This window comes from Falco peregrinus, chromosome 9, assembly GCF_023634155.1.
Source record: "Falco peregrinus isolate bFalPer1 chromosome 9, bFalPer1.pri, whole genome shotgun sequence".
Classification (NCBI taxonomy): domain Eukaryota; kingdom Metazoa; phylum Chordata; class Aves; order Falconiformes; family Falconidae; genus Falco; species Falco peregrinus.
In genome coordinates, this window is record NC_073729.1 from 16,350,291 (window position 1) to 16,364,698 (window position 14,408).

At 43.5% G+C, this 14,408-nt stretch overlaps 1 protein-coding gene across 4 annotated transcripts in view; it reads right to left on the minus strand.

Moving 5' to 3' along the window:
• The window catches only part of ANO5 (anoctamin 5), a 62,535-nt gene extending 49,701 nt beyond the window's left edge, over positions 1–12,834 (minus strand). Inside the window, exons 1-2 of one of the 4 annotated variants that reach the window (XM_055813550.1) lie at positions 12,557–12,834; positions 853–897 (exon numbers count right to left, since the gene is read on the minus strand). In XM_055813550.1, the coding sequence (XP_055669525.1) occupies positions 853–897; positions 12,557–12,617 (106 nt within the window). In that variant the 5' untranslated portion in view covers positions 12,618–12,834. The remainder of the gene's footprint in view (positions 1–852; positions 898–12,556) is intronic. The other 3 variants (XM_055813552.1, XM_055813551.1, XM_055813553.1) reach the window with 3 other exon arrangements.
• Between the last annotated feature and the right edge of the window lie 1,574 nt (positions 12,835–14,408).

A 14,408-nucleotide genomic window follows, 5' to 3' on the forward strand; every position in this document is an offset into this window, starting at 1 on the left:
ACAGCAGACCGCTGCCCGATGAAAGAAAGGCAGCATCACCATCCCGCTCTGCTGCCTGCTCTGCCTGCAGCCCTGGGGAGCAGGTGGCTGTTGCAGCTTTGGCCAAAGGTAGCAAGCCCAGGGCCCAGGAGCATAAAGCCCAAATGTTCCGTCACACAGCCTTCCGTGGCACAAGCAGCCTGGCACCTTTTGCCTGGAGCAGTAACTTTCAATTTGCCTGTGCTGCTGAGAGGACTTGAACCAATTCTGTGGCCTACAACAGCCGCCTTGGTGTTTGATTTTTCTGGATTGTCCTCTCTGTACTTGCAAAAGCTTAACCTCAGGGACAAGCACAATTCAGAGTTCTGCATTTAAAATTTTCTTCTAGTACCACAGCTGATTACTTATGCAACTAGGGGAAGGAAATTCTTTCGGTATCTCTGAGGATCCAGGGGAATAAAACTGAAGAACCCTAGAGAAGCACAAAAGATGACAAAGAGAATGAAAAACATATTAACCAAGAAGTACCACATACTTAATACATTCACTCCCTGAAAACACACAAACAGGTTCCTGAGCAGGAACAGCGCAAGAAATGCACATCCAAGTCCTGCAGGAAGGCGTGAAGGAGCCACAACCCACAACTGCAACAAACACCAGGAAAGGAGATGCCCAATTAATTCTTAACGAAGAGAGCTGCCCGCGGATAGCTAAGAACTGACTTGCACATCACATTGCAAAAAGCCTGGCTCATATGTGATACCAATGACTCATATGAACCTAAGTCTAATTTCCAAGAGGCTCTCAGCAGAGAAAAAAGGACACAGGATGCACACAAAAGGGAGGAAGGCATAACACTGGCAAGTACGATACCTTCTGACTGCGATGGCTTGAACTTGGTGAGAATCACAATGTCATCTTTAAAAGGAAAAAAACACTTCAGTAAAAAAACAGAAGTAATATCCACTTCTAACATGAACTTATTTAATAATTCTCCTCTATTCTTTACAATACAGCCACTGTACGCAGCAAAAGAGTAAGCCCTGGAAACCAGAGACTGTGACCTAGACAGAAAGCACAGAGCAGGTTCCTCTCAAAACACCAACATTCACCTTTTTGTCTGGGCACCTTATTTGACAACACAAACATCTACTTTGCCATATCAGCGGCAGAGAGACCCATAGTTTCTGCTAGCCAAGAGAACACCTTTAAAATTCTTCAAGAAATTACAACTTACCTAAAGATAGAGGTAAAACAACATTCTGATAAAACCAACGTATTTAAGGCAATGGTTTTGTTCTTCAATACTAGATGCTCTACTGTATGTACAGATGTAGAAACATCTGCACACCAAGAAGAATGAATGAGAACATCTAATAAATATAAGTGGCCCTACAATACAAAATTCATTTGCACAAACTGCTATCAGCCCTTGCAATGTTTTATTCAAAATTAACTCCAGAACAACACTGTGACCATCAAAACTCGTTGTTTCAGACATACGATTTTAATGGTTATTCAAATCATTGGCCTTTCATGGGCAGGCACATACCCTAGCTGAAAGAAATTCCTCTTTCCTAACGTAAATATAATCTCCAACAGCCTTACAGTTCTGTACACAGCTATTTGTAACTCCTTAAAAATGTGTGTCTTGGGGTTTGTATATTATTGGAAAGAAGTGAGCTTAACACCGCCTATAATTTTGTGGTATTAACATCTGCTGTCCCAAACTACACCCTGCCACAGGGCAATCTATTTACAAACTTTTGGTATGCCACCCCTAAGAATTACAGACTATTTCAATTACAGACCAGGATGATCAAATTGATAGTAATCCTAACAGTTCATAAAAATCAACACTCAAAACTGAAGACTGCAAAATGTAATTATGACTGATTTTGCCTCTTAAAATACAAGTAGTTTATCCCACAAAAAAGGTCATTCTATTAGTGCAGTCTTATGATTTCTGCAACCAGCATGAAAAATGGCTTTTTGTGTAATGAAATGATTAGTCACTCTACAATAGTTTTAACGCTGTCCACAGTGCCTGAATCACTTTCTTTTTCTACACGGCAAAACTAATGATTTAACTAAAAGATGAAAGGAATTTAACTCCACATCTGGACCCATTGGTTAAAGAAGCACTTCAATACGATGAATATTTCAGGAATCAAAAAAACGTCTTTCAAAAGTTTCTTATTCATTCCATAATGAAAAATCCCAACCCTTAGTGGTCTAGACACCAACATGTTCAGTATTTTTCAAAGATGCTACCATATCTGCCGTTTACAGAACCGCCATGCAAGCTGTTCACATATGACTGGCCGTCACATATTTAAACTCGGATGGATGGGTTGGAGACCATATGCATGACCTAGTGACCAATTCTCTTCGATGCCTACCATGGTAATACAGACTTCATAAAACTAAAAACAGACATTGCCTGCAAGTAAAGCAGCAGTGCAAAATACCTTGTTTATTTTGACAGCTGCTGTTTTAATTTAATTGTCAATGATCTCATAAAACACAAGTCAATGTATTCAGTCCTGTCACAAAAAAAGTAATGACGCCTTTGTAAATCAAGGTCCTCCGTAGCCCATTTTCCAATAGCTGGGCAAGGTAAGCAGCACAGCTCGACAACACCACAGGACTAGTGACACATCCCCCTGCACCAAACACAAGCCGCACATTCTCTGAGAGACACACAGCCTGACACAGGCCATGTCCTGCTCATGACAGCTGTGCCTCAGCTAGGCAAATACAAGGTGCAAATACAAGCCCAGCCACAGGACTGCTCACTTGACTTCATTAGTAGTGCACGTTGTGGAATGGTTTTTGGCTTCTAGCACTCTCCCGGACAGAGCAGAAACACACTCTGGCAGACACCACAGGCCAGGTGCTGGTCTTCAAAACAGTATGGAGAAGTCTGCCCTGCTTGGGAAAGAAGGGAGTTTAGCCATATGGACATGGCTGGACCATGCTACTTGTCCTCCAAGGACAATGAAAAAAATCTTTGGTCTTTTTCATTACTAGCACAAGCACAGCCAGGGATAATCGAGCATCTTAAACCATACCTAACCTGCAATTTCCCTGGAAGATAATGAACTCTGTCACTTCAGCATCCTCAGTAAGCTGGGATCTGCTGGCAGATGGGAAGAAGAAAGCTTGGCCGATGACACCACACTCAAGGTACAGCTAGGCATGGAGCAGCTGGCGTGCTGCAGTCTGGCACTGTGCAGAGCCACTCCACATCAGGAAACAGCAACAGAAAGCAGCTCAGTTTTCCTTTCTTTCAACTGCTGTCACCCTGATTCAGCTGCACCAAGCAGAGCTCTTTGCTAGCTGCATTACTACCAGTAAAAATGTTAATATATTAGAGGCTTCTAAAGCCAAGTGGCAACTAAATAGACATTTTTAGGGATCAAAATGTTCATTTTGCTACTAAAACTAGAAAATCACCTGCACTTGCACACTTTAAAGACCTCTGACAGAGCTATTCCAAAGGCCAAGTCAGAACCAGGACTCTCAGGCAGCTGTTGAAAAACTGTTTATTGTTTAGCTGCAATAAGACAGTATTACTATGGGTCCCGCTATTATTTCTCAGCATTGTTTCCAAACTACTGCTTCCATTTATTTCCACCATTTTCTTAGACACAGTAACAGCATCCTTTTCAGCCAACAAAACCAAGCACGTAGAAAGAGCTTCCAGAACTGTCATACTGTTCTGCATATGTCTGACACCTTTGATGTATCAGTTTATACACATACATATCCCCAGAGGAAAAAGTTGATGGTCCAGGTAAAATGAAAAAAAAAAAAAACAACCAAAAACCAAACACAAAACAAAAAAACACAACAAACAAAAGCCACCCAAACCAAAACCCCTGAAACTTACATTGCAGTTGTTATGAGGCAGCTACTTTGTACTATAAAGAAAATTCCTAATATTCATTCTTACCAAGTAACGAAAGAAAATTTTATTCCTACATGTCTTGATGTTACCATCATAATTAAGCTCTGCCATTATTCAATAACCTCTCCTGTCTGACAAAAAAAATCAATTTAAAACATGATTATTTATCACTAAATCAATGTGCTATTTACAGGACTGTATTCTTTGCTCCTAGAAGATCACCATGGGATTACTGTTGTGGGATCGACTCTGACCTATTTCCACCTTGATAAGGAGTCTGATTTTGCCCTGAGTCACTAACAAAAACGCAGACTGAACAAAGGCCTCTCCAGAATAAGGTCACTCGTTCCAAGTAAACGCCATAATGACTGTATTCACCAGTTCCATACCTAATAAAAACATACCTTTAAAATGACATATTAACCAATTTATGTGTATGTCGACCGTAACCTCCCAGAGCTGGGTGACTGAGTTACCATGGGGAACTGAGGACCCACCTAGTATGCTGGCTCCTGAGCAAGTAAAATAAGTATTATTACTTCACCTGGCATCGTCTGAAGAGTAGTAACTGTGCTGCTGAGCCAAAGATTCAGTCTCAAGTTTATCCTTGAAGTGGTGGTTTATGCACACTCAGACATGCTCCTAAAAATTTAGAACTATTTCTTAACAATGAAAACATTAAAAGTTTCAGTAAATCCAATAAAATTTATTGGGAACATGTTAAAAGAATGTTATTATTCCTTTAATAAAAAGTATTAATTCAAGTATAGGCTGTTTCATGGACATATTAATTCTCAGCATATGTTTAATTTTTTAAAAAGCGATTCCGCAGAACAAATATTTATTAACAGGTAGGAAGTAAAAGAAATAACCCTGTTATATAGACATAAATATATACAGATGAGAAATCTGCTCCTAACAAGAAGAAAATCTCATTTAGCATTTGGAAAACACATTAAGTCCTCAGTTCTGTTCTCTATTATAGTAAATGGATATTTAAAATCACAGCTTGAGGTCTACCCTCAGCTGCCTTGCTTCTGAAGAACCATAAACCTCCCCTTTCAATTAAAAGCACTGGGCTAAAAAAAGGGGGGGGAGGGGCAGCAAAGAACTGTGTAAATCTGGTTTTAGCAAAAAAACACAAGCATAGTGTTGTAACACAGAACCTGAATGACATTTTAACGTGGGTAAGGCGATAACCATTACCATATTGCATGTACCAGCACAGACAATACTTAAAGCATGCTATGAGCACTGAAGCTGACACTTACACCTTTCAGGTACCATCATTTTACAGACCACTTCACAGAAACTGATTAACAGGTTCAAACACAACTGAAAAAAGAAACCCAGCCCAGTGATAGCTGGGAAAGACAGGTATTTTTAAAATCGTGTAGCATTTACATGCATTTAAGTAAGGGGGAACAGGATGGCAAATAAACCTCTGAAGAGCAGGGTGGTAACATGCCAGACTGTGGAAGTCCCAACAACTCATGAAGCACTATGGCTGTGTTTGTTTGCACTTAAGACCATTTATACGTGCAGGGCCAGGTTTCATAGCACTATCTGACCGATGATGCAAACAGCTCAGGCAATGCACATACATGTGGCGGGTGCTCTCACATCTCCGTCAAGAAAAGATAAGGAAAACTGAACCACAGTATTGCTTTTCATCACAGCCCACGGGTATTACAAGCACTTCATTAAGTGTTAGGTATAGACTTGTTTTCCTAGTGTTCCCAGAGACACACTTAAAATTTCATAGCATCATTCATTAATGCATTTCTCCAACTTGCACTGAAGTCACTGATGTCATCCTGAAGCAACACAAACTCCGATTTCTTTTGGCATTTGCAACACCCAAGTTTTTAAAAGTTGCAGACAGCCCTAAGTACTATGTGTTCTATGGACAGACGTTATATTCCCATCCTTGTATGAGAGATGTTCCATAGATACCGAAAGACAGAAGTGATGCATGAAGAGGGAACTAACAACTGAGAAATAGGGATGAGGTTTAGCATAAACTAAAACCCCATATAACTTTTACTTTTATTAAGAAAGTAAAAAGCAATATATAAAACACTACACGTTGCGTTTACTGTCCTCTAGCAGTATTCCTCCGTTTCATTCTACCCAGACATTTCATTTCCGATGGCCAATTTCATCTGCAATTTCTTGTTCCTCCTGGTCCTCATGCTCTACCTAGTTCAATACTATTTTGGCTACGCCTCCCATGAAATGTGTCATTGGGGATTCTGCTCGTGTCTTCACCAACCATTTAATTTTCTCATCTTAAACAACATAAAAATACACCAACATAGGAACATTTTTTACAGACAAATTCCAAAAACTTTTTTTTTCTGCCCAAATTAAAGACAATGAAACAAATCTGGAAGTCATATACTGACCTCAGAGAGAAAAAGTTCCTATCAATCAAGAAAATGAGCAGGGCAATAGACCCTGGCTTCTTTTTATGTAAGCACAAGTCAACTAACGGGACTGAGGCAGACAAAGACATCCAACTTGCCAATGGCCTCAAAACCACATCTGCTAGTCATTACTCATTAGCATGGTATATTTCTAGCACACTATAAGTTCTGCAAACACAAGTTTGCTGATTTCCAACCTGATAGTTTAGAAAACCCCTTTCAATAACAAACCATTCTAATTTAGGGCTGGTGCAGAGAATTAAAGGGCAGCCATTCACATCACGAGCCCTACCCACATGGCTTGCTGGGGTTCTGCTGTCTTGCCAAAGGCCTCAAATTTCACGTTTACCCTTGGGAGCCTGCTAAGGAAGATGAGGGGATCCCATGGGATTTCTAGTTATAAGACTGTACTTCACCCAATGATATACTGATTTTCTAAAAAACAGCAGTTGGAACTTCCCTACCTCTACTGGCCCTTGCTGACCAGTGGGGAATGGCTCTAACTGTACCAAAAGACCAGACAAACCAACAAGATGTAATAATGAGGTGATTATATTATATTGTTATGTGTAAACGAGTGATCCACGTGCACTGGGAAAAGAAGTCTGACTTGAAACAACAGCTTAGAATGAAGTCTTTAAACACAAATAACATCAAATGTTGGTCTATTAATTTATTCTTAGTGGTCAGATCTGTAACAGACTACTACAATACAAATGCCAAAAAAAAAAGTAAATCCCATAATCCTTTATAGGATCTACTGAAAATTCCAGATTACAACTGTGCTAACAGGATCTAGGACAATTTGTCTCCTCCTTTCTTAGGCACCAGTGACAACTAAAGCAGAAACCCTACATTAGCAGAACGCAATGATGAAAATGGAAGCTAAAGAGAGACTGATGGTAAGCCTACAGTGTGTAAGAACGTGCTAGCTCTGCCTTGCTGTGGTGTGAAAAGAGTGATCCAAAGCTACATGCATTTATTAAGTACACAGAAATAGACTCAGAAGCCTTTACTGGATTACTGCAATACAAGTACAGCTGTTCTGGAGAACTACACGTACACATAGATTTTCACATTACATCCCTCAGCCTACCCAGGCTAAGGCAAGTTAAGAATTGTAGTATATTACGTAAAGAGAGATAATTAGCCCTTACAATGCATGTCAGCACAGTTGCACAAGTTGTGAAGCTTTCAGCATTGGTTCAGGCATCGTGCCTTATTCTGCACTTTTTTACCAGTGGTGGCCAACTAGCCTGCTAGCACACCGTTCCTTGGGATGCCTCAGACTGAAGCAATGAACTTACACAGGTTTAACAGCTGCAGGTTCTTGCAGGAGGCCCTTCAAAGAAAAACACACCTCTCTCCAGTATAACCTAAGTAACCCAGTCCCAACCTAGCATCAACTTCTCCCCCACACAATGGCTTAATCTATTAATTCCTGGAGTATTACTCAGCTTTCTGCATAGCCGACACCTCAAAATCCTTCCATATTTACTTATAATTGCAAGAACTATCCCTAGCAGTACAACACAAGGATCTTCCTGCCCCTTTGTGCATTTACACACATGTGCACATAAAGAGCTACCGCAAAATATAATGAATTTACCACTAGATAGTGAAGCACAACCTGGCAGCTACAACTGCTCTTCAGTTCAACCCACACATAGCAAAAAAAACCAAAAAACCCACAACCAAAAAACTAGTGGAAAAAAACCAACCCTGCATTATTACCTCGCCACTTAGTATCTGGCACAGCAACTCTCACAACTTTTTTTACATCACCTATACCTTCTGAATTACATGTTTACATTAGGTGACTGTACTTCTCCACATGTATACAACTCATTAATTAGTTTACAGATACTAAATATGAAGACAATGCTGTTTGGTTTTATGTTGGGTGTGTGTGTGTGTGTTTTTAAGGGGGTTGGGGGGCATTGTTTGTTTGTTTTATAAAGCATTTGCCAATAGTTCTCAGCACAATTTTAAACACACCTTTTCAGGAACACCCTTATATCTTACCCTACTTTCTCACTGCATCATACTAATTATCAATCATTTGTACCCAGGTGTTAAAGTGCCCTTCCATTTTATGATACAGTTATTTCTGTATAGACTTTACTGGAGTGCAAAAACTAGCATTTCAACACAGCTTTCCATTCTTAACACATGACGCTAATGCACCTGTTAGATAAAAGCTTGAAAAGCAAAGTAACTTTTGATTTTGTTTTTAAATTAAGAAGAATTACTTACAAAATCCTTCCAGGGTGTGACAACATACTTAAGGCATAATTTCATTGACCAGCAGCAAAGACTGGGAACTTAGCAGCTGTAGTTATACTTTCAAAATATTTAATCTTACTCAGATCCAAAGTCAATTTTTTATTTAAAAAAAATTAAAATCAAGCCCCTATGCACTGGAAACCTGCCTTTCTATTAGTCCAATAAACACCTCTAAATGGGACACCACACCAGAACGTACCTTATGTGCAAAGCGCCAGAGAGGAAAACCCTGAAAGAACATCACTCTGCCCTAGACTGCAAGAGGATTTCAGCAACTTCCTCAGCTTTTACTCGGTATTCGCAGTCCAGAACCTCTGTCCCCAGCTGGAACCAAGGCCCTCCTCCCAGAACCGGTGAGAGGGATCAACAGCTGTAGAGCATTTTCTTTCATTTTCTGAGAAAAAAGGTGAAGCTGAAAACAGATCCCTTATTACATAGAGGCTAAAAAAGCATTCACCTGCGATGGGCAGGACAGTCACTCAGCTCTTCACCTGAGGGAATTCAGCTGTGTTGCCCAGCTCTCCGAAGACGGGCTTAAACATCCCACATAATTGCTACTGGGTAAAGGTGGCATGCCAAAGACTTAATCCCTCCTGTGGAGCTGCTCTGGTTGCTGCTCACTGGGCTGCAGAGAGCCCAACTTAAAACCTCATATGCAAGGTCCTCGTGTAAAAGAAAACTCCTTTAAGTCTCAGTCACCAGTCCAAGGCAATTTTATTTATTTTTTTTTTAACTGACGCAATCTCTGGATGAAAATTCGTATTTAACAACTGTGATGTGATGGGCTTGACACTTCCATTTTCCTTATTAAAGGCACCACAGTTATAAGGCTATACTGTGCAAGCTGTTGGGATCAGTTCCCAAAAGCAAGCTTTCCTACTACGAACTGGAGTTTGCCATGAAAAGGAGGTTTACCTTCCAATAACCAACCTGTATTTACACTGCACCCCCGCAGTGACGCATTGCTGCCAGGAAAGAAATTCCACTCAGGAGCTACACACTGATTGGTCTATGGGAGTATTTTCTTCCCTGCCTTTTATATTCTGAACTATGTCTAAATCTCTTGGAGCTTTTATTTCATTACCTAGGAATAATCCTTCAAACAGCTTTAGGGTTAACAAACCCTCCGTTTTAGCCGGGTGGGAACATGATAGCCCAATTCAGTGTTTCCACAAATAGATCAGAAATTGCTACATACATTGCTCCAGTAATTAGACACAGATGTAGTTTTGAACAGAGGCCTGTATTTTATGTTACTAGTATCAATCACAATAATTCTGATTAAGTAAGTGAAATATCACTCTATTAAAGGACAGGAGTATATGGCCCTGAATGCTGAGGCATTATGAGAAGCCAGCACACTGCACAAGAGCAGTTTGCAAGTCATGCCATCAGCTATACCCAATGTTTTGCTGCCTTTCTCAGGTGGAACGCGAGGAAGATGACAACAGACCAAATAAGCATTTGAATTCCCATCAGTCTTAGAGCATTTCCAGGTCAAACCAGACTCCTGGAAGTTTTAGAAGGGAACCATGCATATCAGGGCAGCATATTTCAAATCATAGCACAGAACCAATTACAGGTTTCCAGAAGATCCACAGTCTTGGGATATACCCCACACCCCAGCTACTGTAGCATTTACATTTCATGCTGGAAAAAAAGACTGAAAGAGAGCACAGACACGAAGAAAAATTTCTAACAACATACCGTGGTCTTCTTCCTCTGATATTTACATTCCAATTTTGCAAGTTCAGTTTTCTTCAGTTTTAATATTGGAGGTAAATGCCACACATCTTACAACAGAATGCAAAATCTCGTACACTGAAATGGACATTATTACCTCACGCGAGTGTAATTCAACAGGAACCCAGAAAGCTTCCTTCAAGGTAGGCGTTCTGGTGCAGTCTCTGAACAGAGTCTGCAAGTTAAACTTTCTGCTGCTGGTAAACCGTTGTTCATTCCCAGAACCTGTTCCCTCAGCATTCAAATTTCATGAAAAGCAGTAGGAAACCTGAATTAAATACACATATACTATCCAAATATGAAGACGTATTTAAGGAAAGTAAGTAGCAGATGTTTTTTCTTCTGCCTTGTTCCTCCTGACTCACACAGACCCTGCTTGAGCACATCAGCCATCTATAGCTTGGAGCCTCCTTAAGAGGCTATCTTCTCCTTAAAAGTGCAGAGCAGATGTTTAGATCTATGAGAAGTCCCAGCGGCAATGTAAGCATACTGTGAAGTTTTTCTAAATCATTATTTAAGGAAGATTATTTTTTTTAACCTTGAGAGATTTTTGGACAACAAATGAACATAAGATTTTAAAAAGCCTACTCACTTTATCCCATATTCAATTTGTTTCTGTTTTAGAAAAGTGATTAATGAAAAAAATTGAACTGGTGCCACATTTTATATGTATAGTTATGTGCCAGTATGGTAAATCCTACTAAATCATCCTTGTTCGTTGAAACCCCTCGAATCTCCTTATCCCCAATGTTTACGACTATAAAAAAAAACCCAAGACAGTCATTGGAAAACTGAACACTGCAAAATTATGTTTACAAGCATCTTTCCCTGAACAGTTATCACCCATTTTGTAAATATAAATAGTCTCAAACTACTTGAGAACAACCACAGCAGCTCAGCCCTAAGCACTTTTCATTGCTCACAGGCAGCGGGATGGGCAATGACTCAGGCCTCCCCACAAGACTCTGGAAAAGCACTGCTGGCCAAGAGGCTGGGACACCCATCCGACATCCATCTGCCTGGGTGCCAGCGCCCCCGGGCTCGGAGGGCAAGCACGGCTGGCACTGGCTGTGGGCGCCCGCCTTGCCACAGTCGGACACCTCTGCTTCCGTCACGTAACCACCTCCTTTTGGGAGATTTCCATAGTCGTTGCCTGCTGGCATAGCTCTGAAACAAGACTGTCAAGTATTTTGAAAGTCACGATTCTACACTAGTGCTCAAGATGTTTAAGGTGGCATTATATGTTTTTCTACAAGACAGCGTAGTCAAGCGGTGAGAGAAAACTCAGAAGCCAAGCAGCCAACCCACCCGCTTAGTGGTTCTTCCCTGCTTTAGGATCTTCACTTCTAGGACTGATGGCAAAGCGTGATTCCCAAAAAGAAATGTTTCTTTTAAGTAGCTACAGAATCTTTCTGAAAATACCACCGGACTGTCTCCCATCGGACTGTTGATTCACGTTGCCAGATGAGACACTGATAAATACACCCAAGTGTCTGCGTCATGCTGTTTTACGAAATCCTAATACTACCACATTTATTACGAGTAATTACATTATATACTGACACGAACTGAAAACTGTACCCTGGTTATTGCTAAAACAAAGGCAGGCGCCAGCAGCAAGGCCCGGGCCGCGCTGCAGCGGGCGGCGCCCCGGCTGGCCGGGTACCGGCGCCTCAGCGGGGGGAGACCGGGGGGCTGCCCCCCCCCCCGCCCCGGCCGCCAGCTCCGGCCCAGCCGGTGCTCCCTGAAAGGCTGGAAGTTTGCTGTTAGGCTGAGCGACCTCTATATCTGAGGGGTGTTTAAAATTAAAAACCAAGGGCCATCCCTCGGTTTTGTTGCGAGCTGCGCGCTGATGGAAGAACCATTTTCTTCAGGGTTTCTCTGGTGTAACGCCCTCACCCAGCCACCCACAGGCAGAGGTGTTCCAGTGCAAACCGCAGGATTCCAGACAGTCAGGAGGCGTCCGGAGTCAGCCGGGACCATCCCCACCGCCCAGCCGGCTGAGCTCCGGGGCGGCACGGCACCCCCAGACGGCCCCCAGGTCGCCCCGCCGCCGGCGCGGCCGCTGCCTCCCACCCGCCACGCGCCCGCGGGCCCCGAGCCGCCACGGGCAGGAAGCGGCGGCCGCGCCCAGCCCCGCAGCACCCCCCTCTCGGCGGGGAGGCGGAACAAAGCAGCGAGCCCCCCGCTCCCCGCCATCTCCTACCGTCCGCGGACAGGGCCATCTCGATAAGCGTCTCATTCGCCTTCTTCCCCAAACGATTCATGGTGGCCGCCTTTTCTCTGCTCCTGGCCCGCGGCGGGGGCTGCCTCCCGCCAGCAGACGAGGGAAGCGGGGCTGAGTCAGGGGCTGGGGGGCCGCCCCATGCATGCGCACTGCCCGCCGAGGCGGAGCGGGGACCGGAGGCGGGAGGGGCAGGCGGGGGCCGCCCGGCGCGGGTGCGGCCGGTGCCGGGGGCGCTGAGGGACCCGCCCGCTGGCCGCGCCCGACGGGGGCTCCTGGTTCCCTGGCGGCCGGGCTCGCCTCGCTCGGGGCTGCCTTAAACCCTTCGCCTTTCCGCTACGTAGAGAGAAACGCCCGAAGGAGAAGTGGGATCACTGCCAGAACGAGCCGTTACGCACTCGCTCAGTCCTTCAGGGGCGTTTGGGAAAAGCAACCCCTTTGAACAGTTTGATCTCTCCGTTTAGGTAGAGCAAAGGGTTTGCTTTTTTTTTTTTTTGTGGGTTTTTTTTTTTTTTTTTGGTCAGTCTACATCTTTTATAGTACTTGATCTTTCATGAGAGAAGAGGGGAAGGAAACAGGGGTAAAGTAATGCTCTGTTTTTGGGTCAGTGTTCTGGTTTAACAGTAGCTGGCAGAGAAGTCCCACACAGTCCCCAGCGTGCATGCCCCCAGTGGGATGGCGCAGAACCAGAAGGGTCAGACTGAGGAAAAAACATGTGGATTGATATAAAGACCGTTTAATAATTTTTAAAAAGAAAATGATGGCGAGGAAAATAAAACCCAAGAAAAACAAGCAATGCCAAAGAAAACAATGGCGCGCCACCAACCCACTGATACCCAGCCGGTTCCGGAGCAACAGCAGCCCCTAGAAACCTTCACCCCCCAGCAGTTTTATTCCAGAGCATGCTGTCATATGCCATGGGGTGTCCTGTCAGTCAGGGGCTCGGCTGTCCCGGCTGTGTCCCCTCCCAGGCCCTTGCGCTGCCCTGCTGTGCTCGCTGGCTGGGCAGCCTGGGGAGCAGGGAAGGCCTGGGTGTTGGGCAGCTGCTGCTCAGCAATAGCTAAAGCACCCCTGGGCTACCAGCACTGCCTTCATCACAAACTCAGAACACAGACCCATACAAGCTACTATGAAGAAATTTAACTCTATCCCAGCCAAACCCAGGACAGTCACTGATTCTTTTTTACTGAGGATTGATTTGCTCTTCTTGATCCTGCAGGGATGTTAAGAACAGCATACAGTTCTCCCAAGTTCAGGACAAATTTAAGCTGGTGTCAGGCAATAAAGGATACTACTGTTTGCTGTCTTGATTACAGATTCAGAGCTAGCAAAAGCGTCATTGTACCTATTGATTCTGGATTCTTTTAAAGTAGAGCTTAAGAGGGAGAAAGAAGTAAGAATAAAGCCTGAGGAAGGGGAAATGAGGCATGAAGAGGCAGCAGATGAAACACAGGTCTTTCATTGCCACTGTTGGATTGAGAGAGATAAGAAATGCTGCCTTGATCCCTCAGACAGGCTCTCCGAAGCAGAGCGCATCTCCCAGGACCAGCACCCGCTGGTGCCGCCGAGGGCGGGAAACTCCCGCTGCGGCAGCTGCCCCTTCTCCCAGGGCTGGCGCCATTTCCAAGCCTCAGGCAGCCCCCTCTTCTCATCGCTCCCTTCATAATCTGAGGTAATTTCCAATCCACTGCTTGTTCAGTACGTGGGTTTCACGTATTTTTTTGTTCATTCATGTCATCTCAGGCCTTCTTTCAGATTATCTTTTTCTATGTTTGGCTTTTACTGCCTAAGTAATTATTTTATGCACCGAACTGATAGCGAGTTTCATTACTTG